Source organism: Ascaphus truei, chromosome 18 (assembly GCF_040206685.1).
Source record: "Ascaphus truei isolate aAscTru1 chromosome 18, aAscTru1.hap1, whole genome shotgun sequence".
Lineage (NCBI taxonomy): Eukaryota > Metazoa > Chordata > Amphibia > Anura > Ascaphidae > Ascaphus > Ascaphus truei.
This window is the reverse complement of record NC_134500.1, coordinates 36,642,177-36,667,792: the sequence shown is the minus strand read 5'-3', so window position 1 is coordinate 36,667,792 and position 25,616 is coordinate 36,642,177. Positions and strand designations below refer to the sequence as shown.

The window sequence follows — 25,616 nt, the reverse complement described above, 5'->3', positions numbered from 1 at the left end:
CTGCGCAGGGACGGTCTCTGTGTGTGTGTGTGTGTCTCTCTGCGCAGAGACGGTCTCTGTGTGTGTGTGTCTCTCTCTGCGCAGGGACGGTCTCTGTGTGTGTGTGTGTCTCTCTGCGCAGAGACGGTCTCTGTGTGTGTGTGTCTCTCTGCGCAGGACGGTCTCTATGTGTGTATCTCTCTCTGCGCAGGGAAGGTCTCTGTGTGTGTGTGTGTCTCTCTGCGCAGGGACGGTCTCTGTGTGTGTGTGTCTCTCTGCGCAGGGACGGTCTCTGTGTGTGTGTGTGTATCTCTCTCTGCGCAGGGAAGGTCTCTGTGTGTGTGTGTGTGTCTCTCTCTTCGCAGGGATGGTCTGTGTGTGTGTGTGTGTGTCTCTCTCTCTGCGCAGGGACGGTCTCTGTGTGTGTGTGTCTCTCTCTCTCTGCGCAGGGACGGTCTCTGTGTGTGTGTGTCTCTCTCTGCGCAGGGACGGTCTCTGTGTGTGTGTGTGTGTGTGTCTCTCTCCGCAGGGACGGTCTCTGTGTGTGTGTGTGTCTCTCTGCGCAGGGACAGTCTCTGTGTGTGTGTCTCTCTCTGCGCAGGGACGGTCTCTGTGTGTGTGTGTGTCTCTCTCTCTCTCTGCGCAGGGACGGTCTCTGTGTGTGTGTGTCTCTCTGCGCAGGGACGGTCTCTGTGTGTGTGTGTCTCTCTCTGCGCAGGGACGGTCTCTGTGTGTGTGTGTGTGTGTCTCTCTCCGCAGGGACGGTCTCTGTGTGTGTGTGTGTGTCTCTCTGCGCAGGGACAGTCTCTGTGTGTGTGTCTCTCTCTGCGCAGGGACGGTCTCTGTGTGTGTGTGTGTCTCTCTCTCTCTCTGCGCAGGGACGGTCTCTGTGTGTGTGTGTCTCTCTCTGCGCAGGGACGGTCTCTGTGTGTGTGTGTGTCTCTCTCTCTCTCTGCGCAGGGACGGTCTCTGTGTGTGTGTGTCTCTCTCTCTCTGCGCAGGGACGGTCTCTGTGTGTGTGTGTGTGTCTCTCTGCGCAGGGACAGTCTCTGTGTGTGTGTGTCTCTCTCTGCGCAGGGACGGTCTCTGTGTGTGTGTGTGTGTGTGTCTCTCTCCGCAGGGACGGTCTCTGTGTGTGTGTGTCTCTCTCTCTCTGCGCAGGGACGGTCTCTGTGTGTGTGTGTCTCTCTCTGCGCAGGGACGGTCTCTGTGTGTGTGTGTGTGTCTCTCTCCGCAGGGACGGTCTCTGTGTGTGTGTGTGTGTGTGTGTGTCTCTCTGCGCAGGGACGGTCTCTGTGTGTGTGTGTGTCTCTCTGCGCAGGGACAGTCTCTGTGTGTGTGTGTGTGTCTCTCTCTCTGCGCAGGGACGGTCTCTGTGTGTGTGTGTGTCTCTCTCTCTGCGCAGGGACGGTCTCTGTGTGTGTGTGTGTCTCTCTCTGCGCAGGGACGGTCTCTGTGTGTGTGTGTGTCTCTCTTGCGCAGGGACGGTCTCTGTGTGTGTGTGTGTCTCTCTCTGCGCAGGGACGGTCTCTGTGTGTGTGTGTGTGTGTGTCTCTCTGCGCAGGGACGGTCTCTGTGTGTGTGTGTCTCTCTCTGCGCAGGGACGGTCTCTGTGTGTGTGTGTGTGTGTCTCTCTCTCTCTCTGCGCAGGGACGGTCTCTGTGTATGTGTGTCTCTCTCTGCGCAGGGACGGTCTCTGTGTGTGTGTGTGTCTCTCTCTGCGCAGGGACGGTCTCTGTGTGTGTGTGTGTCTCTCTCTGCGCAGGGACGGTCTCTGTGTGTGTGTGTGTCTCTCTGCGCAGGGACAGTCTCTGTGTGTGTGTCTCTCTCTGCGCAGGGACGGTCTCTGTGTGTGTGTGTGTCTCTCTCTCTCTCTGCGCAGGGACGGTCTCTGTGTATGTGTGTCTCTCTCTGCGCAGGGACGGTCTCTGTGTGTGTGTATGTGTCTCTGCGCAGGGACGGTCTCTGTGTGTGTGTGTCTCTCTGCGCAGGAACGGTCTCTCTGTGGGGGTGGGGTCTCTCTGTGTATGGACTGTCTCTGTGTGTGGTGTCTCTCTGCTCAGGGACGGGTTCTCTGTGTATGGGGCGGTCTCTTACACTCTCTCTCTCCCCCAGGCTGTCACGGTCAGGGACTCCTTGGCGAAGTCTCTTTACAGCGCTCTCTTTGACTGGATCGTTTTCCGCATCAACCATTCCCTGCTCAACAGCAACAGCAAAGCCATGGGGGAGGGGGGCGAGGTGAGAGAGAGAGGGGGGGCCAGGTGAGAGAGAGAGAGGGGGGGGCAGGTGAGATAGAGAGAGAGGGGGGGCCAGGTGAGAGAGAGAGAGAGAGAGGGGTGGCCAGGTGAGAGAGGGGGGGGGTCAGGTGAGAAAGAGAGGGGGTAAGGTGAGAAAGAGAGGGGGGGTCAGGTGAGAAAGAGAGAGAGAGTGGGAGTTGGTGAGAGATAGGGAGTAGTACCAGGGGAGAGAGAGGGGGGGACAGGTGAGAGAGAGGGTGGAGTTCCAGGGGAGAGATACTGTCCTTTGGTGTGCTGGGTATATTGGGGCAGTATTTGGGGTAATAACTGCCCTGTCTTACCCTAGACACTGCCCATCGATGTGTTGTGGGTATTGGGGCAGTATTTGGGGTAATAACTACCCTCTCTTACCCTAGACACTACCCATCGATGTGCTGGGGGTATTGGGGCAGTATTTGGGGTAATAACTGCCCTCTCTTACCCTAGACACTGCCCATCGATGTGCTGGGGGTATTGGGGCAGTATTTGGGGTAATAACTGCCCTCTCTTACCCTAGACACTGCCCATCGATGTGCTGGGGGTATTGGGGCAGTATTTGGGGTAATAACTGCCCTCTCTTACCCTAGACTCTGTCAATCGGTGTGCTGGACATCTTCGGGTTTGAGGATTACGGAAGTAACAGCTTTGAACAGTTCTGTATAAACTTCGCTAACGAGCGGCTGCAGCATTACTTCAATCAGCACCTATTCCAGCTGGAGCAGGTCAGAGACCAGTGCTCTGTGTGAGTGCTCTGTGTGAGTGCTCTGTGTGAGTGCTCTGTGTGAGTGCTCTGTGTGAGTGCTCTGTGTGAGTGCTCTGTGTGGGTGCTCGGTGTGGGTGCTCTGTGTGAGAGCTCTGTGTGAGAGCTCTGTGTGAGAGCTCTGTGTGAGTGCTCTGTGTGAGAGCTCTGTGTGAGAGCTCTGTGAGAGCTCTGTGTGAGAGCTCTGTGTGAGTGCTCTGTGTGAGTGCTCTGTGTGAGTGCTCTATGTGAGTGCTCTGTGTGAGTGCTCTGTGTGAGTGCTCTGTGTGAGTGCTCTGTGTGAGTGCTCTGTGTGAGTGCTCTGTGTGAGAGCTCTGTGTGAGAGCTCTGTGTGAGAGCTCTGTGTGAGAGCTCTGTGTGAGAGCTCTGTGTGAGTGCCTGTGTGGGTGCCTGTGTGTGTGCCTGTGTGAGTGCGTGCCCGCGTGTGTGTGTGGGAGTGAGTGCCTGCGTGTGTGTGTCTGCGTGCGTGTGCCTGTGTGTGTGTGTGCGCGCGCACACAGGCTCAGTCGCGCGTGCACACACAAGGCACTCCCACACACAGAAGAAAAATGGTACCGGGCGCTTTTAGTGCAATGGAAGTGACGAGTGTCTAGGATGTAATTCACCCAAATACAAGTGAAATAAATCTCAAAAATATTGTGACAATATCTCCACCAAAATGTGAATTAAATGTGACTATACTGAACAAAATATATAATGCAGCAGCTCTACACCCTTAGAGTGGACTGTCCAGGTCCAAAATGTGATGCGTCGTCTTCCAGGTAAGGGGAGCGCTGCAGATCTCAGATGCGATATGTCAAAAAGTAAGAAAAATATAATGGTGCAGACAATAAAGTCAAGGTGCATCCAAAAACAATAATGTGTCAGTCCCACTCACATATTTCTTCTGAAAATGTAAGGCATATCAGAGACTCATCTCTCTCTGATGGGAGCCCTTTGTAAGGAATCTCTGACCGGTGGCTGTATATACAGCTGCGGCCGCCTTTACCCTAGTGCGGCCGTAGCGGCGCAACTCTGATAACCGCGGGCAGATGCATTTTTTTTTGTCCGGAGTGTATTGCGGGTATTTTAGCACTCGTAATATTAGCATTTTATTAGCGCTGTCTGCAATACTCAATACCGTCTAAAAACTCGGGGCATTCACGAGCTGTTGTCTTGGAAGTCTAATACTTTAGCAGTTCAACCTACGTCAGTACACAGTCCGTGTGTGTGCGCAGTAATTGTAAGTTTGCATATTTATACATGCATTTGCAGTGCTGTATGTCTCATTTGAAAATTGTTGAAACGCATAGGCGTGTACAGTACTGTAACAGTATCACATTTCGGCATATACAGCGCTCTCCCCTCGCTCGCCCACACACACACACACAGGATAATTTATTGCACTGCAGTATTTCAACTTCTTATCTACAGTACAGTACACCTCTCCCACACCATTCCTTTGAATGTGTGTCTTTCTGGTTTCAATCACATTCCTGCTTGATAGCTGATGACTACTGCGCATGCGTCTGTAACTTCACCACTGCTTGCTTGCAAAGTTCAAGAGTGAGTGACCAAAAAAATATATATATTTTTTTTTTCTCCTCATTTTTTATTTTTATTTTCTCCACAAGCCTGCCTAAACCATCTTGATATTACGATATTCAATCTGTGCTGTAGCTTTTGACTGCGACACTGTGCGTTTGACTGCACATGGTTGATTTGTGTGCTTTTTATGTATTTGGGGGTGTAGGGATCAAATTAATATGATGACCTGCCTTTTGAAAATATGCCATTTCTTTGAACTGCAGTACAGCTAATACTTCATGCAGCTGTACCCTGTACCCTCCTCCCCCACGCACACAAGGCTCGCTCAAGGATCTGAACCTCTTATCGACAGACACCTCTCCAGAGCCATTTCGTTTCTAAAGCTTGCCATTGTGTTTTTAATCGTCCGTCCCTAGCCGAGCATCACCTCTCTGCGCCTGCGTGCCTAATTTTCCTATTGTTGGCTTTGAGTCACCTCTCTGTAATCCTCTTTGGGAAGGGAGCTATCTGATGATTACTGCGCATGACTCACCCATCCACCCCCCCAACCCTTTGAGGCTTTGTTTACGGTAACGCTTGCGATAATCCCTTCTCGAATTTGATATGTAAATCTGATTTGCACAGCACTGTGAAATTGAGAGTTAAAAAAAACATTATCTGATTCATGTTGTTGATGCAGTAAATTACCACTTTTTGTCATTCTTTCTTTTTCTTTGGTGTAGGTGTGTGTGTGTGTGGGGGGGGGGGTTGTCCATGATTATGATTAGCATAAATGTAAAGAAATATTTATTTTATTTTATCAGGAACATAAAATACAAATATACAAATAATCATGAATAATACAAAATGCAGTCTTTATTCCGTTCTTCTGTCAGATGAAAATTGATGGCCGGTGGATAATCATGAATAATGCACATCGATAATAATATTAATTAATAATATATAATATATAATAATATATATAATAATATATTTTTTCCATCTTTATCTTCTTCCTCATTCTGTGTACAGTACAGTAGTTCATTGAGAGAGGTGAGGTTTTGTGTACATCATGACTGCAGTTTAGATACTGTACACTTAACTGTACAAACAGTTCACAAACTTTACACGATACCCCCCCCCCCCTCTCTCCTAGTACATCCTTTTTTTCTGAAAAGACAAGAAAACAAAAAATTAGTGCAGCTATGTGCATACTGTATTATGGCATTGTGTGCTGTGTAGTACTGTCAAACTAGTCTATACTGGAACTACTGTATACTGTGACTACTGTTAAATACTTTGTAACCAGATGGCTAGTGCTGCTCTCTCAGGGAACAAAATCTGTGCCATACTTACCTGTATCATACTGTACTTACAATACTACAGTACAGTACTATACCATACTACCTTCCTGATGCTTGCCCATTACTCGCGATCACAATGGGCAACACAGTCGCAATATGGTCAATATATTTATTGCATCGTTCCACAGTGAGTACATCGTTCCAAAAACTCAGTATGCCTTGCGCCAACTCATCCTTTTTGGAGGGTTTCACGACTTTTCGGATATGGTCCTTCAGCTGATCCCAGACCATTTCGATAGGATTGAAGTCTGGCGATCTGTCATTGGAGGGGAAAAAAAAGGACAATTAGTTAAAGAGATACAATACACAGTAAAAACAGTGGGAAAAAATGAGACACGATTACCGCACTTACTCCGCTGGCGTCTTCACCCAGTTGATACCGCGCTCAAGGATATGCGCTGTTGACGCGGTGTGCTTCGGATCGTTGTTCTGGTAGAAACGGTGACCATCCGGGAACTCACGTGTGATGTATTCCACAATCTCAGGCACAATTTTCTCTTGGAAGAAAGCTTTATTCATGATTCCTATAACAAGAAAAGTGCTCAAAATACTGCACACTAGTACAGTACAGTGCATACAGTAAGGCTACACTAGTACTGTACAGTGCATAAGGCAAAAGCGTGTGACATACATTTTACTGTACCTTCAAAGATGACGATGCATCTTGGTCCACGCCTATAGATGGCACCCCACACATGCATCTTCACTGGGTGTTTTGGACGCGGCTTCATAGATATGCGACCTTTTTTGTGGAATGCAAAGGTGGCAAATCTCTCCAGCGACACAGTAGACTCGTCAGTGAAGATGCAACCCTGGAAAGTTTCTCCACTGTCGATCCATGCCTGGGCCTGGACCACTCTCTTGATCTTGTCAATGTCCCTTATCATAGGGTACGGTCTGCAATGACAAGGAATCATTTTATAGGTACAGTACAGTTTCTTAAACAACACTTTTACCTTCTGTACGGTCCAGTACTAACCTCACACGTCCATATTTCCATCCAATTCTGCGTCTCAACTTCTTTATGCTGGTCTCGGATACAGTGAGATTGTGATTTTGCTGCAGAGTGTATTTGACCCTTAATGCACTCTTCTCATCATTCTCTTCACTTATTTTGTTGACCAGAAGAGTTGTCTCCCTACAATATTCAGAAAAACAACAATCCGGTAAGTTACAGTGCAGTAGGCCACAAGTACAGCACATAATTTACAGTAAAAATAGTTTAAAATGAGATAGATCTACACAATATATAGTTCTATTAATATGCAGCAATATAAACAATAGATATACTGTAGTTATATAAATATACCGAAATAACTATAAAATGAGATAGATCTACACAATATATAGTTCTATTAATATGCATCAATATAAACAATAATAGATATACTGTACTATATAGTTATATAAATATACTTACGCGTTAGTTACCGTCGGTGTCCTCGTGCGTTGTTTGGTTTTTCCGTGTGCATGATAGCACACGGTGGTTGGTGGCACAACGAGGCCAGAAGCAGCTAACCAGCGTTGGATATCTGCAATTCGGTGTCCGCTCGTGTACATCTCCTTAATTCTCATGCTGAGATCCTTTGAAATCTTTTTAACAGGCATTGCTGCGAGAAGAAAGAAATACAAACACAAGAATGTATATTCGATGTTTAGTCGATGTGTATTCAATGTGCAGTGAATCCACAAAATGGATGGAGTATTTATACGTTAATGACTCGCATTTGCGTACGCACACTTTCAACACCTGTACCTCGTCGCCATGCATAAAAGGTCACACACTTTGCATAGCCCACCACTCGATGATCTTTATCTGAACTTGCCCTTGTCCAGATACTGCATTGTGCCATCTGCTTCCATGGATCAACCCCGATTCTACAGACGCAGGAACCCAATCGCCTCTGCCGTGCCTGTCATGCAGAAAAAGCGAAAGGCGACGGCGACAGCCGTTTCCAAGCCAAGGCCAAAGCGACAGGCTAAGGCTAATAAAGAAAATCTTCTGCTGACCCCAAAGGCTAAAGGTTTTAAAACACGTAAGCCTTATAATGTCAAGAAGAAATTCGGTGATGTACACTCAACGCAAAACAAATGGCAGCCAACCCATCGAACCCGCAGGCCACTTCCTCGTTTATGCTTCGGCGACTCTGCCGCCGCTCTCCTGGAAATCTACAGCCATACTTCTCCACGACGCTGCCGCCGCTCTCCCGGAAACCCACAGCCCATCTTCGCCACTGCTCTTCGACGACGCTGCCGCTGGTGCCCCTGAAATCCACGGGTCACTTTCTCCATTACGCTTAGACGACTCTGCAACTTCTCGCCCGGAAATCCACAGGTCGCTTTCTCCATCCCTCTTCCACGACGCTGCCGCTTCTCTCCCGGAAATCCACAGGTCACCTCCTCCATCTTTGTTCGACGACGCTGCTGCTTCTCTCCATGGAACCCCCATCTCATCCTCCGTAGCACCCATCCACCCAGATGTCCACAGCACGCCATGCACAAGAACCAGCTCGTTAGACCGCATGCTGAATGGGTTAAGTGTGGATATCCCCGGGAACTCTACTGTGCTGGTAAAGATAGATCTGCTTTTGGAGACCATGCTAAATATGGATCAACGGATGCAGAAGATGGATTGACGGATGGAGAAGATGGATCGACGGATGGAGAAGATAGAGACTGACATAGCGGGGATATATAATTTTCTCGGTGTTCATGCCCCTGTATCCCCGACACCGGAGCAGGAGGGTGGCATGGATGTGATGAATGGGACCTTCAACCACCTTCCAGCACCAAGCGCACCCCCTCCACCAGGCACTCAGGGAGAAGTATAGGGTGATGAGTGCTGGTTTACCCCAGAAGTATGCCATGTTAATTTTTAAGCACCACGTGTCCTACTTGGTGTACTGCGGGTGGGTCTACAATGTGAACTACGAAGGAAATCGCGAAAAAAAGTGCGCTTCCTGAAAATTTAAGAAGGACTATTGTGGAGGAATTGCGGTGCTATTTTTCAATGACAGATCCTTTAATGAAAATCGTTCGAGACTCCATTAATGGCATTTTGCGTCATACAAGGCATCGGCCCTGGAAGGACAATCTGGTGGGGATCGAATTTGCGTGACTGTTCCACTGTTGTTTATTTTTTGTAAATGTTTTGTAAATGTTTTTGTAAATGTTTTGACTTTCTGTACTTTAATAAAGGAGATGTTGCGTTTTTTAAATTTTATGAATAAAGATTTTTTTTTAATAACACCATACTGTTGTGCTGTACATGTTTTGACTTTCTGTACTTTAATAAAGGAGATGTTGCGTGTTTTAACTTGTATTAATAAAGAAATGTTTTTCCTTACTGTACACAGGACCTGCACAATTCCAGTCCACGAGGGCCGCAAACAGGCCCAGTTTTCAAGGTTATCCTTAAAACCGGGGCTGTTTGCGGCCCTCGAGGACTGGAGTTGTGCAGGCCTGACTGACTGTAAATGTTTTGACTTTCTGACATAAATGTTTTCACTAGCAGTAAACGATACACCTGTTGATGTTTGGAATTGCTGTGCACTTAAAATGTTTTTACATTGTACAGTATTTGTAAATAAATGTTATTGTACTTACTCCACCAATAAAAGAAAATGTTGATTTGTTTTAAATTGTTCCATTGTCTCCTTTTTATACTGTAACAAAATACAGTGTTTCTAGAACATACTGTACAGTACATCACAAGAGTATTACAACAATATATGCTGTACGGGTATAGAATACACATATGTACTTCAATACATGTAGAATAAATGCATACTTTTTATTTTTTCGGGTTTATTATACAGTGTATATATATAAAAAAAGTATTGTATACGGTCTGAAAACATCAGCATACTGTTTCAGGTATTCTATCCTAATCAATAACAACGGCCACTAAACTGTAGACTCCGGTACGTGTTTTTTTTAATCAGATTCAGCAATGTGCAGGCAATGTTACACAAAGCGATAGTTTCCATCGAAATCTCTCCATTAGCCGTTTTCCGCATGAGATGACAAAGTTTTCTTTTCTGAGGCAAAAAAAAAAAAGGAAAAGTTTTACTGTAATGGTCAGTCCCCTAAAGAAGTTCCCACAGTCAGTCCCACCAATAATTTTCTCGGAGGTGCGTCTCCTGTTCACATGCGCATGCGCCTACCGTCGCATATGCGTTTCAAGAAGGGTCCAATGCGCATGCGCCTAGCTTTTCACCAATTGTGCAGTATCTACTGTAGAAGCTGCTCAGCCAATGATATTGCTTACAGGAGACTTGATTGACTGTGCATTGATATTTCGAAAACAGAATACAATACGGCAACATTACTCACCATAGACTTTGCCAATCAGCTGGCGCCGAGCCACTGCCAGTTCCGTATTCTTGATCATACACGTCGTTGACTGGTGACAGCGGGACTACTACACCTGTAGTCGGCTGATGAGGCTGGAAATCGCTTAGGTACATGCAAGCTTGCTCTAATCTGTACGCGAAATCCGGCTCAGGCTGCAGGTATCCGGGCGGGGACAGACAGCAAGGGTTGTCGGTCACCAGGTTTTCACTGACGGTCGGAGCGTTATTGGAAGCCGGTGCTGGTGCTGGCGCATTGCTTGCCAGCGACTGACGTTTCTTAGTTGATTTTAACACGACCTTTCGCCTTTTGCAGTCTCCATGATCATAGATACGGGAAAAACCCGGTGATACACACCAATACCCTCCAATAACATCGGGATCAATACGAAAAAAACATGGATCGCTACATAACTTTTTCCTTATTGCACGCTTCCACACGAGCATCTGGCAAAAATTTGTAAAAGTCATAGTTTTCGATAAAATACTGATAAATTTGAACAACTGTTGCCATCTTATCATCTTTTGCATTAATCGCGGCCCATATTAAATAAGCGTACGTTCTGTCGGGTTTTTGGAACACAGACTGCAGTTGTACACTCATGGTGGGACGCTCAGCTCAGGACAATAACAAGACCGGAAACTGTGCTTGTCTTTTTTTAATATGAAAAGCCTAAATTGATACATTATTGTAACTTCTTCAGTCCCAAGGTCAATTTACAATGGACCACTGTGGTATTCTTTTAAATACCTGCAAGTCGACACATTACTGAGGCGCATGCGCATTACAATTCATGAATATCTTCCACCTGGCGGACACGCGAAGAATTTCAACCAATTAAATCCGAACCATTATCAACAAACACATCAACCGCGTACCAACCGCGGCTGTGAATGCAACATGAATGCGGTATAAATGCGGTCAGAATGCGGCATGAACGTGGTGAATTGCGGTGAAGTGCGTGGCATTTGTAATTTTTTTTGGAAATGTTGGAGAATAAAAGCGGCTGTAGATGTTGTACCTTGAATGCTAAGCTGTGTGTGTGGTAACACCTATTACCTCCCTCCCAGGGATAAGGATAAGAAAGAAAGAACGCACAATGGTATAGTATGTAGAAATAAGGTCTGTTACATCTATTAAAACATATTAATATCCACTCACATTTTCAAATGTGAGTGGATATCATCATGATTCCAGAAGAAGCCATAGCGAAACGCGTAGAATCTGATGCTTTGGGAACCACTGAGTGCTGACACGGAGGGTCCTGGCAGACTGCAGAAGCCGAGTATCCGTAGTAGCCTCTTCCGCCCTTACCCGAGTCGTCACAGGAAGTGACGCCAACGTGACGTACGCGGAAGCGCACGAGGCAGCCGTAGCAGACGGCGTACACCCCATGTGTACCAGCGGTTCTCTCCAATGTACGATTACACATTTGAAAATGTGAGTGGATATTAATATGTTTTAATAGATGTAACAGACTTTATTTCTACATACTATACCATTGTGCGTTCTCTCTTTCTTATCCTTATCCCTGGGAGGGAGGTAATAGATGTTACCACACACACAGCTTAGCATTCAAGGTACAACATCTATATACAGCCATCGGTCAGGGATTCCTTACAAAGGGCTCCCATCAGAGAGAGATGAGTCTCTGATATCAGAGAGAGATGAGTCTCTGATATCAGAGAGAGATGAGTCTCTGATATCAGAGAGAGATGAGTCTCTGATATGCCTTCCATTTTCAGAAGAAATATGTGAGTGGGACTGACACATTATTGTTTTTGGATGCACCATTATATTTTTCTTACTTTTTGACATATCGCATCTGAGATCTGCAGCGCTCCCCTTACCTGGAAGACGACGACTCACACACACAGTCTGTGCCTGTGTGTGCGCGACTGTGCCTGTGTGTGCGCGACTGTGCCTGTGTGTGCGCGTGCGTGCCTGTGTGTGCGCGTGCGTGCCTGTGTGTGTGTGCGTGCGACTGTGCCTGTGTGTGCACGGGCCTGTGTGTGTGCGCGCGACTGTGCCTGTGTGTGCGCGCGACTGTGCCTGTGTGTGTGCGCGCGACTGTGCCTGTGTGTGTGCGCACGCTTGACTGTGCCTGGGTGTGTGCGCGTGACTGCGTGCGTGTGACTGTGCCTGTGTGTGTGTGTGTGTGCCTGTGTGTGTGTGTCTGTGCGTCTGTGCGTGCGCTTGTCACTGTGTTAGTGACATTAGGGTGGGCGCCCTCGGCCCCTCTCTCCCTACAGGAGCAGTATCGATCGGAGGGAATCAGCTGGAATAACATTAACTACTCAGATAATAGCGGCTGTATCAGTCTGATCAGCAAGAGGCCGACTGGGCTCATCCAACTGCTGGACGAGGAGAGCAAGTGAGAGCCTAACACCGACCCGCTCGCTCCTCCTCTCTCCTCTCCTCCTTCCCCTCCCTCCTCCCCCCTCCCCCTACTCTCCCTCCTGTCCTCCTCCACTCTCCTCCTCCTCTCCCTCCTCCCTCCTCTCCCCTCCACTCTCATCCTTTCTCCTCCTTTCTCCTCCTCTCTCTGCTCTCCTCCTTTCCCTCCACCTCTCTCTGGTCTCCTCCTCTCCCTCCTGTCTTCCTCCACTCTCCTCCTCCTTTCTCCTACTCTCTCTGCTCTCCTCCTCTCCCTCCACCTCTCTCTGCTCTCCTCCCCTCTTTTCTCCTCCTCACCTTCTCCCCTCTTTTCTCCTCCTCCTCACCTTCTCCCCTCCTCTCACATTCTCTCCTCTGCTCCTCTTTTCACCTTCCCTCCTCTTCCTCCTCTCATCCTTCTCCCACCTTCTCTCCCCCTCACCTTCTATCCTCTCCACCTCTCTCCTCCTCACCTTCTCCTCTCTCCTCCTCACCTTCTCCTTCTCTCACCTTCTCCTTTCTTCTCCTCGTCCTCCTGTCACCTTCTCTCCTCGCCTCCTCTCACCTTCTCCTTTCTTCTCCTCCTCCTCCTCCTGTCACCTTCTCTCCTCCTCTCACTTGGTTTCTTCCTCGCCTCTCTCCCTCCCCAACTCCCTCTTCCTCTTCTCTCACTCCCCTCCAACCCTCCCCCTCTCTCTCCTCCTCTCCCCCTCTCTCTCCCCTTCCCCCTCTCTCTCCTCCCACCCTCTCTCCCCCCACCCTCTCTCTCTCCCCTATCCCCCAGACACCCCCCCTCACCCCCTTCTCTCACCTGTCTCCCTCCCCCCTCTCCAGCTTCCCTCAGGCTACGCACCAGACCCTGCTGGAGAAGTTTAAGCGGCACCATGAGGGTAACCCATACATTGAGTTCCCCGCGGTCATGGAGCCGGCGTTCATCATTCAGCACTACGCCGGCAAGGTCAAATACGGGGTCAAGGTGAGAGCGTAACCCGAGAAGTGCCTCAAACATACAGTACAACACAGGAGAGCAAATCTCTGACCCGCAGAGCTGACAATCTAAGTGACATGTTCAGAGACTTACAGAGACAGTAGGGGAAGGAGTAAGCACAGTGGGTGGCAGTGCCTGGCCTTGATGGTGGGTAAGCACAGTGGGTGGCAGTGCCTGGCCTTGATGGTGGGTAAGCACAGTGGGTGGCAGTGCCTGGCCTTGATGGTGGGTAAGCACAGTGGGTGGCAGTGCCTGGCCTTGATGGTGGGTAATCGCAGTGGGTGGCAGTGCCTGGCCCTGATGAAAGGTGAGTGCCGTAGATGGCAGTGTCTGGCCTTGATGGTGGGTAAGTGCTTCTGTGTCTGAAGCCTTCAGAAGGTGAGTTTGGAGATGGGACCTGCAGGTGTTTGGTGTGAGGGAGTAACACGAGGGGGGACAGTGAGGGGGGAGAAGGTGAGAGCAGTGAGGGGGAGAAGGCGAGAGCAGTGGGGGGGAGAAGGTGAGAGAGCAGTGAGGGGAAGAAGGTGAGAGCAGTGGGGGGGATAAGGTGAGAGCAGTGAGGGGGGAGAAGGTGAGAGCAGTGAGGGGAAGAAGGTGAGAGCAGTGGGGGGGGGGGGATAAGGTGAGAGAGCAGTGAGGGGGGAGAAGGTGAGAGCAGTGGGGGGGAGAAGGTGAGAGAGCCGTGAGGGGAAGAAGGCAAGAGAGCAGAGGGGGGGGGGGGGATAAGGTGAGAGAGCAGTGAGGGGGGAGAAGGTGAGAGAGCCGTGAGGGGAAGAAGGCGAGAGAGCAGCGGGGGGGGGGGGAGGGGAGAAGGTGAGAGAGCAGGGGGGGAGAAGGTGAGAGAGCAGTGAAGGGGGAGAAGGTGAGAGCAGTGGGGGGGGGGAGAAGGTGAGAGAGCAGGGGGGGGAGAAGGTGAGAGAGCAGGGGGGGAGAAGGTGAGAGAGCAGGGGGGGGAGAAGGTGAGAGAGCAGTGAGGGGGAGAAGGTGAGAGCAGTGAGGGGGGAGAAGGTGAGAGCAGTGAGGGGGGAGAAGGTGAGAGAGCAGTGAGGGGGAGAAGGTGAGAGCAGTGAGGGAGAAGGTGAGAGAGCAGTGCGGGGGGAGAAGGTGAGAGAGCAGTGAGGGGGAGAAGGTGAGAGAGCAGTGAGGGGGGAGAAGGTGAGAGCAGTGAAGGGGGAGAAGGTGAGAGAGCAGTGAGGGGGGAGAAGGTGAGAGAGCAGTGAGGGGGGAGAAGGTGAGAGAGCAGTGAGGGGGGAGAAGGTGAGAGCAGTGAGAGGGGAGACGGTGAGAGAGCAGTGTGGGGGGAGAAGGTGAGAGAGCAGTGAGGGGGGAGAAGGTGAGAGCAGTGAGGGGGGAGAAGGTGAGAGCAGTGAGGGGGGGAGAAGGTGAGAGCAGTGAGGGGGGGAGAAGGTGAGAGCAGTGAGGGGGGGAGAAGGTGAGAGAGCAGTGCGGGGGGAGAAGGTGAGAGAGCAGTGCGGGGGGAGGTGAGAGAGCAGTGAAGGGGGAGAAGGTGAGAGCAGTGGGGGGGGAGAAGGTGAGAGAGCAGGGGTTGGAGAAGGTGAGAGAGCAGGGGGGGAGAAGGTGAGAGAGCAGGGGGGGAGAAGGTGAGAGAGCAGGGGGGGGAGAAGGTGAGAGAGCAGTGAGGGGGAGAAGGTGAGAGCAGTGAGGGGGAGAAGGTGAGAGCAGTGAGGGGGGAGAAGGTGAGAGCAGTGAGGGGGGAGAAGGTGAGAGCAGTGAGGGGGGATAAGGTGAGAGAGCAGTGAGGGGGAGAAGGTGAGAGCAGTGAGGGAGAAGGTGAGAGAGCAGTGCGGGGGGAGAAGGTGAGAGAGCAGTGAGGGGGAGAAGGTGAGAGAGCAGTGAGGGGGGAGAAGGTGAGAGCAGTGAAGGGGGAGAAGGTGAGAGAGCAGTGAGGGGGGAGAAGGTGAGAGAGCAGTGAGGGGGGAGAAGGTGAGAGAGCAGTGAGGGGGGAGAAGGTGAGAGCAGTGAGAGGGGAGACGGTGAGAGAGCAGTGTGGGGGGAGAATGTGAGAGAGCAGTGAGGGGGGAGAAGGTGAGAGCAGTGAGGGGGGAGAAGGTGAGAGCAGTGAGGGGGGGAGAAGGTGAGAGCAGTGAGGGGGGGGAGAAGGTGAGAGAGCAGTGCGGGGGGAGAAGGTGAGAGCAGTGCGGGGGGAGAAGGTGAGAGCAGTGCGGGGGGAGAAGGTGAGAGAGCAGTGAGGGGGAGAAGGTGAGAGAGCAGTGAGGGGGGAGAAGGTGAGAGAGCAGTGCGGGGGGAGAAGGTGAGAGAGCAGCGAGGGGGAGAAGGTGAGAGAGCAGTGCGGGGGGAGAAGGTGAGAGAGCAGTGAGGGGGAGAAGGTGAGAGAGCAGTGAGGGGGAGAAGGTGAGAGAGCAGTGAGGGGGAGAAGGTGAGAGAGCAGTGAGGGGGGAGAAGGTGAGAGAGCAGTGCGGGGGGAGAAGGTGAGAGAGCAGCGAGGGGGAGAAGGTGAGAGTAGCAGCGAGGGGGAGAAGGTGAGAGCAGTGCGGGGGGAGAAGGTGAGAGAGCAGTGCGGGGGGAGAAGGTGAGAGAGCAGTGAGGGGGGAGAAGGTGAGAGCAGTGAGGGGGGGGGGAGAAGGTGAGAGAGCAGTGACGGGGGGGAGAAGGTGAGAGAGCAGTGAGGGGGGGGGGAGAAGGTGAGAGAGCAGTGAGGGGGGAGAAGGTGAGAGAGCAGTGAGGGGGGAGAAGGTGAGAGAGAAGTGCGGGGGGAGAAGGTGAGAGAGCAGCGAGGGGGAGAAGGTGAGAGCAGTGAGGGGGGGAAGGTGAGAGCAGTGAGGAGGAGAAGGTGAGAGAGCAGTGAGGGGGAGAAGGTGAGAGAGCAGCGGGGGGGAGAAGGTGAGAGAGCAGCGAGGGGGAGAAGGTGAGAGAGCAGCGAGGGGGAGAAGGTGAGAGAGCAGCGCGGGGGAGAAGGTGAGAGAGCAGCGAGGGGGAGAAGGTGAGCGAGCAGCGAGGGGGAGAAGGTGAGCGAGCAGCGAGGGGGAGAAGGTGAGCGAGCAGCGAGGGGGAGAAGGTGAGCGAGCAGCGAGGGGGAGAAGGTGAGCGAGCAGCGAGGGGGAGAAGGTGAGCGAGCAGCGAGGGGGAGAAGGGGAGAGCAGCGAGGGGGAGCAGCTGAGAGAGCAGTGAGGGGGAGCAGGTGAGAGAGCAGCGAGGGGGAGAAGGTGAGAGAGCAGCAACGGGGAAGGTGAGAGATCAGCAGCGAGGGGGGGAAGGTGAGAGCAGCAGCGAGGGGGGGAAGGTGAGAGCAGCAGCGAGGGGGAGAAGGTGAGCGAGCAGCGAGGGGGAGAAGGTGAGAGAGCAGCGAGGGGGAGAAGGTGAGAGAGCAGCGAGGGAGAGAAGGTGAGAGAGCAGCGAGGGAGAGAAGGTGAGCGAGCAGCGAGGGGGAGAAGGTGAGCGAGCAGCGAGGGGGAGCAGCTGAGAGAGCAGCGAGGGGGAGAAGGTGAGCGAGCAGCGAGGGGGAGCAGCTGAGAGAGCAGCGAGGGGGAGCAGGTGAGAGAGCAGCGAGGGGGAGAAGGTGAGAGAGCAGCAACGGGGAAGAAGGTGAGAGATCAGCAGCGAGGGGGGGGGAGGTGAGAGCAGCGAGGGGGGGAAGGTGAGAGCAGCGAGGGGGAGAAGGTGAGAGCAGCGAGGGGGAGAAGGTGAGAGAGCAGCGAGGGACATATTAGAGCTGAGATATAGGGAGCGGGGAGTGCAGAGCCTTGAAGGAGAGAAGGAGAACTTTGTAGGCAGTCCGTAGTCATGCTCAGTCCTACTCTATCTCTCCTCCCCCCCCCAGGATTTCCGGGAGAAGAACACGGACCACATGCGTCCCGACATCGTGGCGTTACTGCGCAGCAGCCGGAACGCGTTTATCCGCGGGATGATCGCGATCAGTCCGGTCGCCGTGTTCCGCTGGGCGCTGCTGCGGGCGTTCTTCAGGGCGCTGTGGGCGTTCCGGCAAAGCGGCAAGAGCAGCGGGGGCAGGAAGACTGGTGAGTGGCTGTTATACCGGGTGTACTGGGAGAGGACTGGTGAGTGGCTGTTATACCGGGTGTACTGGGAGAGGACTGGTGAGTGGCTGTTATACCGGGTGTACTGGGAGAGGACTGGTGAGTGGCTGTTATACCGGGTGTACTGGGAGAGGACTGGTGAGTGGCTGTTATACTGGGGTGTACTGGGGGAAGACTGGTGAGTGGCTGTTATACCGGGGTGTACTGGGAGAGGACTGGTGAGTGGCAGTTATACTGGGAGAGCACGGGTGAGTGGCTGTTATACTGGGGCATACTGGGAGAGGACTGGTGAGTGGCTGTTATACTGGGGTGTACTGGGAGAGGACTGGTGAGTGGCTGTTATACTGGGGTGTACTGGGAGAGGACTGGTGAGTGGCAGTTATACTGGGAGAGCACGGGTGAGAGGCTGTTATACTGGGGTGTACTGGGAGAGGACTGGTGAGTGGCTGTTATACTGGGGTGTACTGGGAGAGGACTGGTGAGAGGCTGTTATACTGGGGTGTACTGAGGGAAGACTGGTGAGTGGCTGTTATACCGGGGTGTACTGGGAGAGGACTGGTGAGTGGCTGTTATACTGGGGTGTACTGGGAGAAGACTGGTGAGAGGCTGTTATACTGGGGTGTACTGAGGGAAGATTGGTGAGTGGCTGTTATACCGGGGTGTACTGAGGGAAGACTGGTGAGTGGCTGTTATACTGGGGTGTACTGGGAGAGGACTGGTGAGAGGCTGTTATACTGGGGTGTACTGGGAGAGGACTGGTGAGAGGCTGTTATACTGGGGTGTACTGGGAGAGGACTGGTGAGTGGCTGTTATACTGGGGTGTACTGGGAGAGGACTGGTGAGAGGCTGTTATACTGGGGTGTACTGGGAGAGGACTGGTGAGTGGCTGTTATACTGGGGTGTACTGGGAGAGGACTGGTGAGTGGCTGTTATACCGGGGTGTACTGGGAGAGGACTGGTGAGAGGCTGTTATACTGGGGTGTACTGGGAGAGGACTGGTGAGTGGCTGTTATACCGGGTGTACTGGGAGAGGACTGGTGAGTGGCTGTTATACTGGGGTGTACTGGGAGAGGACTGGTGAGAGGCTGTTATACTGGGGTGTACTGGGAGAGGACTGGTGAGTGGCTGTTATACCGGGTGTACTGGGAGAGGACTGGTGAGTGGCTGTTATACTGGGGTGTACTGGGAGAGGACTGGTGAGTGGCTGTTATACTGGGGTGTACTGGGAGAGGACTGGTGAGAGGCTGTTATACCGGGGTGTACTGGGAGAGGACTGGTGAGTGGCTGTTATACTGGGGTGTACTGGGAGAGGACTGGTGAGTGGCTGTTATACTGGGGCATACTGGGAGAGGACTGGTGAGTGGCTGTTATACCGGGGTGTACTGGGAGAGGACTGGTGAGTGGCTGTTATACTGGGGTGTACTGGGAGAGGACTGGTGAGTGGCTGTTATACCGGGGTGTACTGGGAGAGGACTGGTGAGTGGCTGTTATACTGGGGTGTACTGGGAGAGGACTGGTGAGAGGCTGTTATACTGGGGTGTACTGAGGGAAGACTGGTGAGTGGCTGTTATACCGGGTGTACTGGGAGAGGACTGGTGAGTCGCTGTTATACTGGGGTGTACTGGGAGAAGACTGGTGAGAGGCTGTTATACTGGGGTGTACTGAGGGAAGATTGGTGAGTGGCTGTTATACCGGGGTGTACTGAGGGAAGACTGGTGAGTGGCTGGTATACTGGAGTGTACTGGGAGAGGATGGGTGAGTGGCTGTTATACTGGGAGAGGACGGGTGAGTGGCTGTTATACTGGGATGTACTGGGAGAGGATGGGTGAGTGGATGTTATACTGGGGTGTACTGGGAGAGGACTGGTGAGAGGCTATTATACCGGGGTGTACTGGGAGAGGACTGGTGAGTGGCTGTTATACTGGGGTGTACTGGGAGAGGACTGGTGAGTGGCTGTTATACCGGGTGTACTGGGAGAGGACTGGTGAGTGGCTGTTATACTGGGGTGTACTGGGAGAGGACTGGTGAGTGGCTGTTATACCGGGGTGTACTGGGAGAGGACTGGTGAGTGGCTGTTATACCGGGGTGTACTGGGAGAGGACTGGTGAGTGGCTGTTATACTGGGGTGTACTGGGAGAGGACTGGTGAGAGGCTGTTATACTGGGGTGTACTGAGGGAAGACTGGTGAGTGGCTGGTATACTGGAGTGTACTGGGAGAGGATGGGTGAGTGGCTGTTATACTGGGAGAGGACGGGTGAGTGGCTGTTATACTGGGATGTACTGGGAGAGGGTGGGTGAGTGGATGTTATACTGGGGTGTACTGGGAGAGGACTGGTGAGAGGCTGTTATACCGGGGTGTACTGGGAGAGGACTGGTGAGTGGCTGTTATACTGGGGTGTACTGGGAGAGGACTGGTGAGTGGCTGTTATACCGGGTGTACTGGGAGAGGACTGGTGAGTGGCTGTTATACTGGGGTGTACTGGGAGAGGACTGGTGAGTGGCTGTTATACCGGGGTGTACTGGGAGAGGACTGGTGAGTGGCTGTTATACCGGGGTGTACTGGGAGAGGACTGGTGAGTGGCTGTTATACTGGGGTGTACTGGGAGAGGACTGGTGAGAGGCTGTTATACTGGGGTGTACTGAGGGAAGACTGGTGAGTGGCTGGTATACTGGAGTGTACTGGGAGAGGATGGGTGAGTGGCTGTTATACTGGGAGAGGACGGGTGAGTGGCTGTTATACTGGGATGTACTGGGAGAGGATGGGTGAGTGGATGTTATACTGGGGTGTACTGGGAGAGGACTGGTGAGTGGCTGTTATACCGGGGTGTACTGGGAGAGGACTGGTGAGTGGCTGTTATACCGGGGTGTACTGGGAGAGGACTGGTGAGTGGCTGTTATACTGGGGTGTACTGGGAGAGGACTGGTGAGAGGCTGTTATACTGGGGTGTACTGAGGGAAGACTGGTGAGTGGCTGGTATACTGGAGTGTACTGGGAGAGGATGGGTGAGTGGCTGTTATACTGGGAGAGGACGGGTGAGTGGCTGTTATACTGGGATGTACTGGGAGAGGATGGGTGAGTGGATGTTATGCTGGGGTGTACTGGGAGAGGACTGGTGAGTGGCTTTTATACTGGGAGAGGATGGGTGAGTGACTGTTATACTGGAAGGGACTGGTGAGTGGCTGTTATACTGGGAGAGGACTGGTGAGTGGCTGTTATACTGGGAGAGGAAATGTGTGGCTGCTATACTGGGATGTACTGGGAGAGGAATGGTATGGCTGCTATACTGGGATGTACTGGGAGAGGAACGGTGTGGCTGCTGTACTGGGATGTACTGGGAGAGGAACGGTGTGGCTGCTGTACTGGGATGTACTGGGAGAGGAACGGTGTGGCTGCTGTACTGGGATGTACTGGGAGAGGAACGGTGTGGCTGCTGTACTGGGATGTACTGGGAGAGGAACGGTGTGGCTGCTGTACTGGGAGAGGAATGGTGTGGCTGCTGTACTGGGATGTACTGGGAGAGGAATGGTGTGGCTGCTGTACTGGGAGAGGAACGGTGTGGCTGCTGTACTGGGATGTACTGGGAGAGGAACGGTGTGGCTGCTGTACTGGGATGTACTGGGAGAGGAACGGTGTGGCTGCTGTACTGGGAGAGGAATGGTGTGGCTGCTGTACTGGGATGTACTGGGAGAGGAATGGTGTGGCTGCTGTACTGGGAGAGGAACGGTGTGGCTGCTGTACTGGGATGTACTGGGAGAGGAACGGTGTGGCTGCTGTACTGGGATGTACTGGGAGAGGAACGGTGTGGCTGCTGTACTGGGATGTACTGGGAGAGGAACGGTGTGGCTGCTGTACTGGGATGTACTGGGAGAGGAACGGTGTGGCTGCTGTACTGGGATGTACTGGGAGAGGAACGGTGTGGCTGCTGTACTGGGAGAGGAACGGTGTGGCTGCTGTACTGGGATGTACTGGGAGAGGAACGGTGTGGCTGCTGTACTGGGATGTACTGGGAGAGGAACGGTGTGGCTGCTGTACTGGGATGTACTGGGAGAGGAACGGTGTGGCTGCTGTACTGGGATGTACTGGGAGAGGAACGGTGTGGCTGCTGTACTGGGAGAGGAACGGTGTGGCTGCTGTACTGGGATGTACTGGGAGAGGAACGGTGTGGCTGCTGTACTGGGATGTACTGGGAGAGGAACGGTGTGGCTGCTGTACTGGGAGAGGAACGGTGTGGCTGCTGTACTGGGATGTACTGGGAGAGGAACGGTGTGGCTGCTGTACTGGGATGTACTGGGAGAGGAACGGTGTGGCTGCTGTACTGGGATGTACTGGGAGAGGAACGGTGTGGCTGCTGTACTGGGATGTACTGGGAGAGGAACGGTGTGGCTGCTGTACTGGGATGTACTGGGAGAGGAACGGTGTGGCTGCTGTACTGGGATGTACTGGGAGAGGAACGGTGTGGCTGCTGTACTGGGATGTACTGGGAGAGGAACGGTGTGGCTGCTGTACTGGGATGTACTGGGAGAGGAACGGTGTGGCTGCTGTACTGGGATGTACTGGGAGAGGAACGGTGTGGCTGCTGTACTGGGAGAGGAACGGTGTGGCTGCTGTACTGGGAGAGGAACGGTGTGGCTGCTGTACTGGGAGAGGAACGGTGTGGCTGCTGTACTGGGAGAGGAACGGTGTGGCTGCTGTACTGGGAGAGGAACGGTGTGGCTGCTGTACTGGGATGTACTGGGAGAGGAACGGTGTGGCTGCTGTACTGGGAGAGGAACGGTGTGGCTGCTGTACTGGGAGAGCTGGTGATTATTTTATTTCCTGGTACCCACCAGCCACCAATAACCCAATACGGCACTGCATGGGTTAGTTACTCAGTGCCTTGTGATGTCACAGCCGCCCCCTTCCTGTATATATCTGGCTCCCACAGGAGGACCCCCCACCCCCCTCTGCTTGTCCTTTGTTTCTGGGGGTCCGTATAAACTTCCCTGCTTTAATCTTCCTATTTCTGGGGTGTCGGACTCTGCCCCCCCCCCTCTTTCTGGGTTATTAGCCTCTGTATTTCTGTGGGGTGTGGGGGGTGTCAGTTAGACTCTGCCTCCCCCCGCTCTGGTTAATCTGCCTCTGTCTTCTCTTCCTGTATGTTTGCTCTCAAGGCTCTGGCCCCCCCTGCACCCAGGCCCCCCCCGGCTCCGCTCACAAAGGCCTCTCTAGCTTTAGCTTTCTGCAGCACCCCGTGCACCAAAGGAGTTTACAGATTCTGCAGAGGTGCCAGACCGACCAATACAGTAAGGCTCCCGTCCCAGAATCCTCTCTGCCAGCACGTGCATATACACAGGGTCCCATCCCAGAATCCTCTCTGCCAGCACGTGCATATACACAGGGTCCCATCCCAGAATCCTCTCTGCCAGCACTAGTACACGCACACTCGGACACACAGACGGCATGTGCATGTGAATACACATACATATACACCATCAGATGTACCTACAGATAGACACACGCGTTACATCTGCGATTGAGGCCACAAACGTCCCTTTTCCAGACGTGACCTGAGCTGAATAAGCCCTTTAAAAATTAACCGCTTGGAACCGTTTTTTTTTTTTTTTTTTTTTGGTATCCATATTTTACATATATAAACAGAAACAAGTTATCAATAATATACATGTTGAACCCATTTTCAATACTAATTTAATAATTAATCAACAATTTTTATTATAATATATACTATATGTACTTACCATATGGCTGTCTGACTTAACATTTTCCATACATAATAATATTTGTGTGTGTGTGTGTGCGTGTGCGTGCGTGCGTGCGTGTGTAGATGCACCACACCACACACACACACACACACACACACACACATTTTAATTAGTATTAATGTTCCTTAAGATTGTATTACCTGTTTTCTGATTTCAGAAGCAGTTCTTGCTTGTGATTGGCTATAAGCTGATCACATGACTGGACAGACATTATACCACATGAAATGCGTAGGGATCCCGTGCTTTTAAATCCTCTTGTCACAATCCGTATCAGAAGGCCACATGTGCTATACATCTCTCTATCATAAAGCAGAGCAAACTAGGGTAGGGCAGGGGCTCAACTCCAGTCCTTGAACTCCCCCCCTCCCCCCCCCCCGTCCAACATGTCAGGTTTTCAGGATATCCCTGCTTCAGCACAGGTATCTCAATCAGCCCCTGCTTCAGCACAGAGGGCTCAATCAGCCCCTGCATCAGCACAGGGGGCTCACCCAGCCCCTGCTTCAGCACAGATGGCTCAATCAGACGGAGCCTCTGCTTGAGCCACCTGTGCTGAAGCTGGGATGTCTTAAAAACCTGACCTGTTGGGGGCGGGGAGGGGTTGAGCCCCTCCCCCCCCCCCTCGGGTAGGGAGAGTAATGTTTGAGTATTGCAGACTGTGGGCCATGTGTACTAAGCAGCCCATTCATTGAAAGACGGCTTACGGCATAGCACTGTTTGGTTAACATGGCTGGGAGGCCCCAAGGGCCGATGCGGGGTGCGGCCATTGACGGAAATGGCAGATTACGTCAGATGGGGGTTCACGCTCAGCATTGGCGCTTGGCGGATCCCCCCCAGACCCACGGATCAAGACACGCATTAGTTCCCACGCACATGAATGAGTATATGTCACAGAGCTCCGCTCAAACACGCACACGTGTACACGCACACGGGAGTGAGAAACAAGCGCTTTCTGGTGGGGACCGGGAAGGTGAGGTATAGATTGGGGCCCACCACAGCTCCTTCTGTATAATGGGGGTATGTAGGGAACACTTCTGTATAATGGGGGTATGTAGGTACCACTTCTGTATAATGGGGGTATGTAGGGACCACTTCTGTATAATGGGGTATGTAGGGACCACTTCTGTATAATGGGGTATGTAGGGACCACTTCTGTATAATGGGGTATGTGGGGCCCTCTTCTGTATAATGGGGGTATGTAGGGACCACTTCTGTATAATGGGGGTATGTAGGGACCTCTTCTGTATAATGGGGTATGTAGGGACCACTTCTGTATAATGGGGTATGTAGGGACCACTTCTGTATAATGAGGGTATGTAGGGACCACTTCTGTATAATGGGGTATGTAGGGATCACTTATGTATAATGGGGGTATGTAGGGACCTCTTCTGTATAATGGGGGTATGTAGGGACCACTTCTGTATAATGGGGTATGTAGGGATCACTTATGTATAATGGGGTATGTAGGGACCACTTCTGTATAATGGGGTATGTAGGGCCCTCTTCTGTATAATGGGGGTACTGTATGTAGGGCCCTCTTCTGTATAATGGGGGTATGTAGGGCCCTCTTCTGTATAATGGGGGTATGTAGGGCCCTCTTCTGTATAATGGGGGTATGTAGGGCCCTCTTCTGTATAATGGGGTATGTAGGGACCACTTCTGTATAATGGGGGTATGTAGGGCCCTCTTCTGTATCATGGGGTATGTAGGGCCCTCTTCTGTATAATGGGGTATGTAGGGAACACTTCTGTATAATGGGGGTATGTAGGGCCCTCTTCTGTATAATGGGGGTATGTAGGGAACACTTCTGTATAATGGGGGTATGTAGGGACCACTTCTGTATAATGGGGATATGTAGGGCCCTCTTCTGTATAATGGGGTATGTAGGGCCCTCTTCTGTATAATGGGGTATGTAGGGAACACTTCTGTATAATGGGGTATGTAGGGCCCTCATCTGTATAATGGGGGTATGTAGGGACCACTTCTGTATAATGGGGGTATGTAGGGCCCTCGTCTGTATAATGGGGGTATGTAGGGCCCTCTTCTGTATAATGGGGTATGTAGGGCCCTCTTCTGTATAATGGGGTATGTAGGGCCCACTTCTGTATAATGGGGGTATGTAGGGACCACTTCTGTATAATGGGGGTATGTAGGGACCACTTTTGTATAATGGGGTATGTAGGGACCACTTCTGTATAATGGGGTATGTAGGGCCCTCTTCTGTATAATGGGGTATGTAGGGAC

At 51.9% G+C, this 25,616-nt stretch overlaps 1 protein-coding gene across 1 annotated transcript in view; it reads left to right on the top strand.

The window, feature by feature from the left end:
* Positions 1–2,091: 2,091 nt before the first annotated feature.
* Positions 2,092–25,616, top strand: part of LOC142469209 (unconventional myosin-IXa-like) — an 86,787-nt gene continuing 63,262 nt past the window's right edge. Inside the window, 6 exon segments of the mRNA XM_075576169.1 lie at positions 2,092–2,217; positions 2,843–2,977; positions 12,491–12,612; positions 13,449–13,590; positions 17,402–17,597; positions 22,767–22,898. Of these exon segments, the coding sequence (XP_075432284.1) occupies positions 2,200–2,217; positions 2,843–2,977; positions 12,491–12,612; positions 13,449–13,590; positions 17,402–17,597; positions 22,767–22,898 (745 nt within the window). The 5' untranslated portion in view covers positions 2,092–2,199.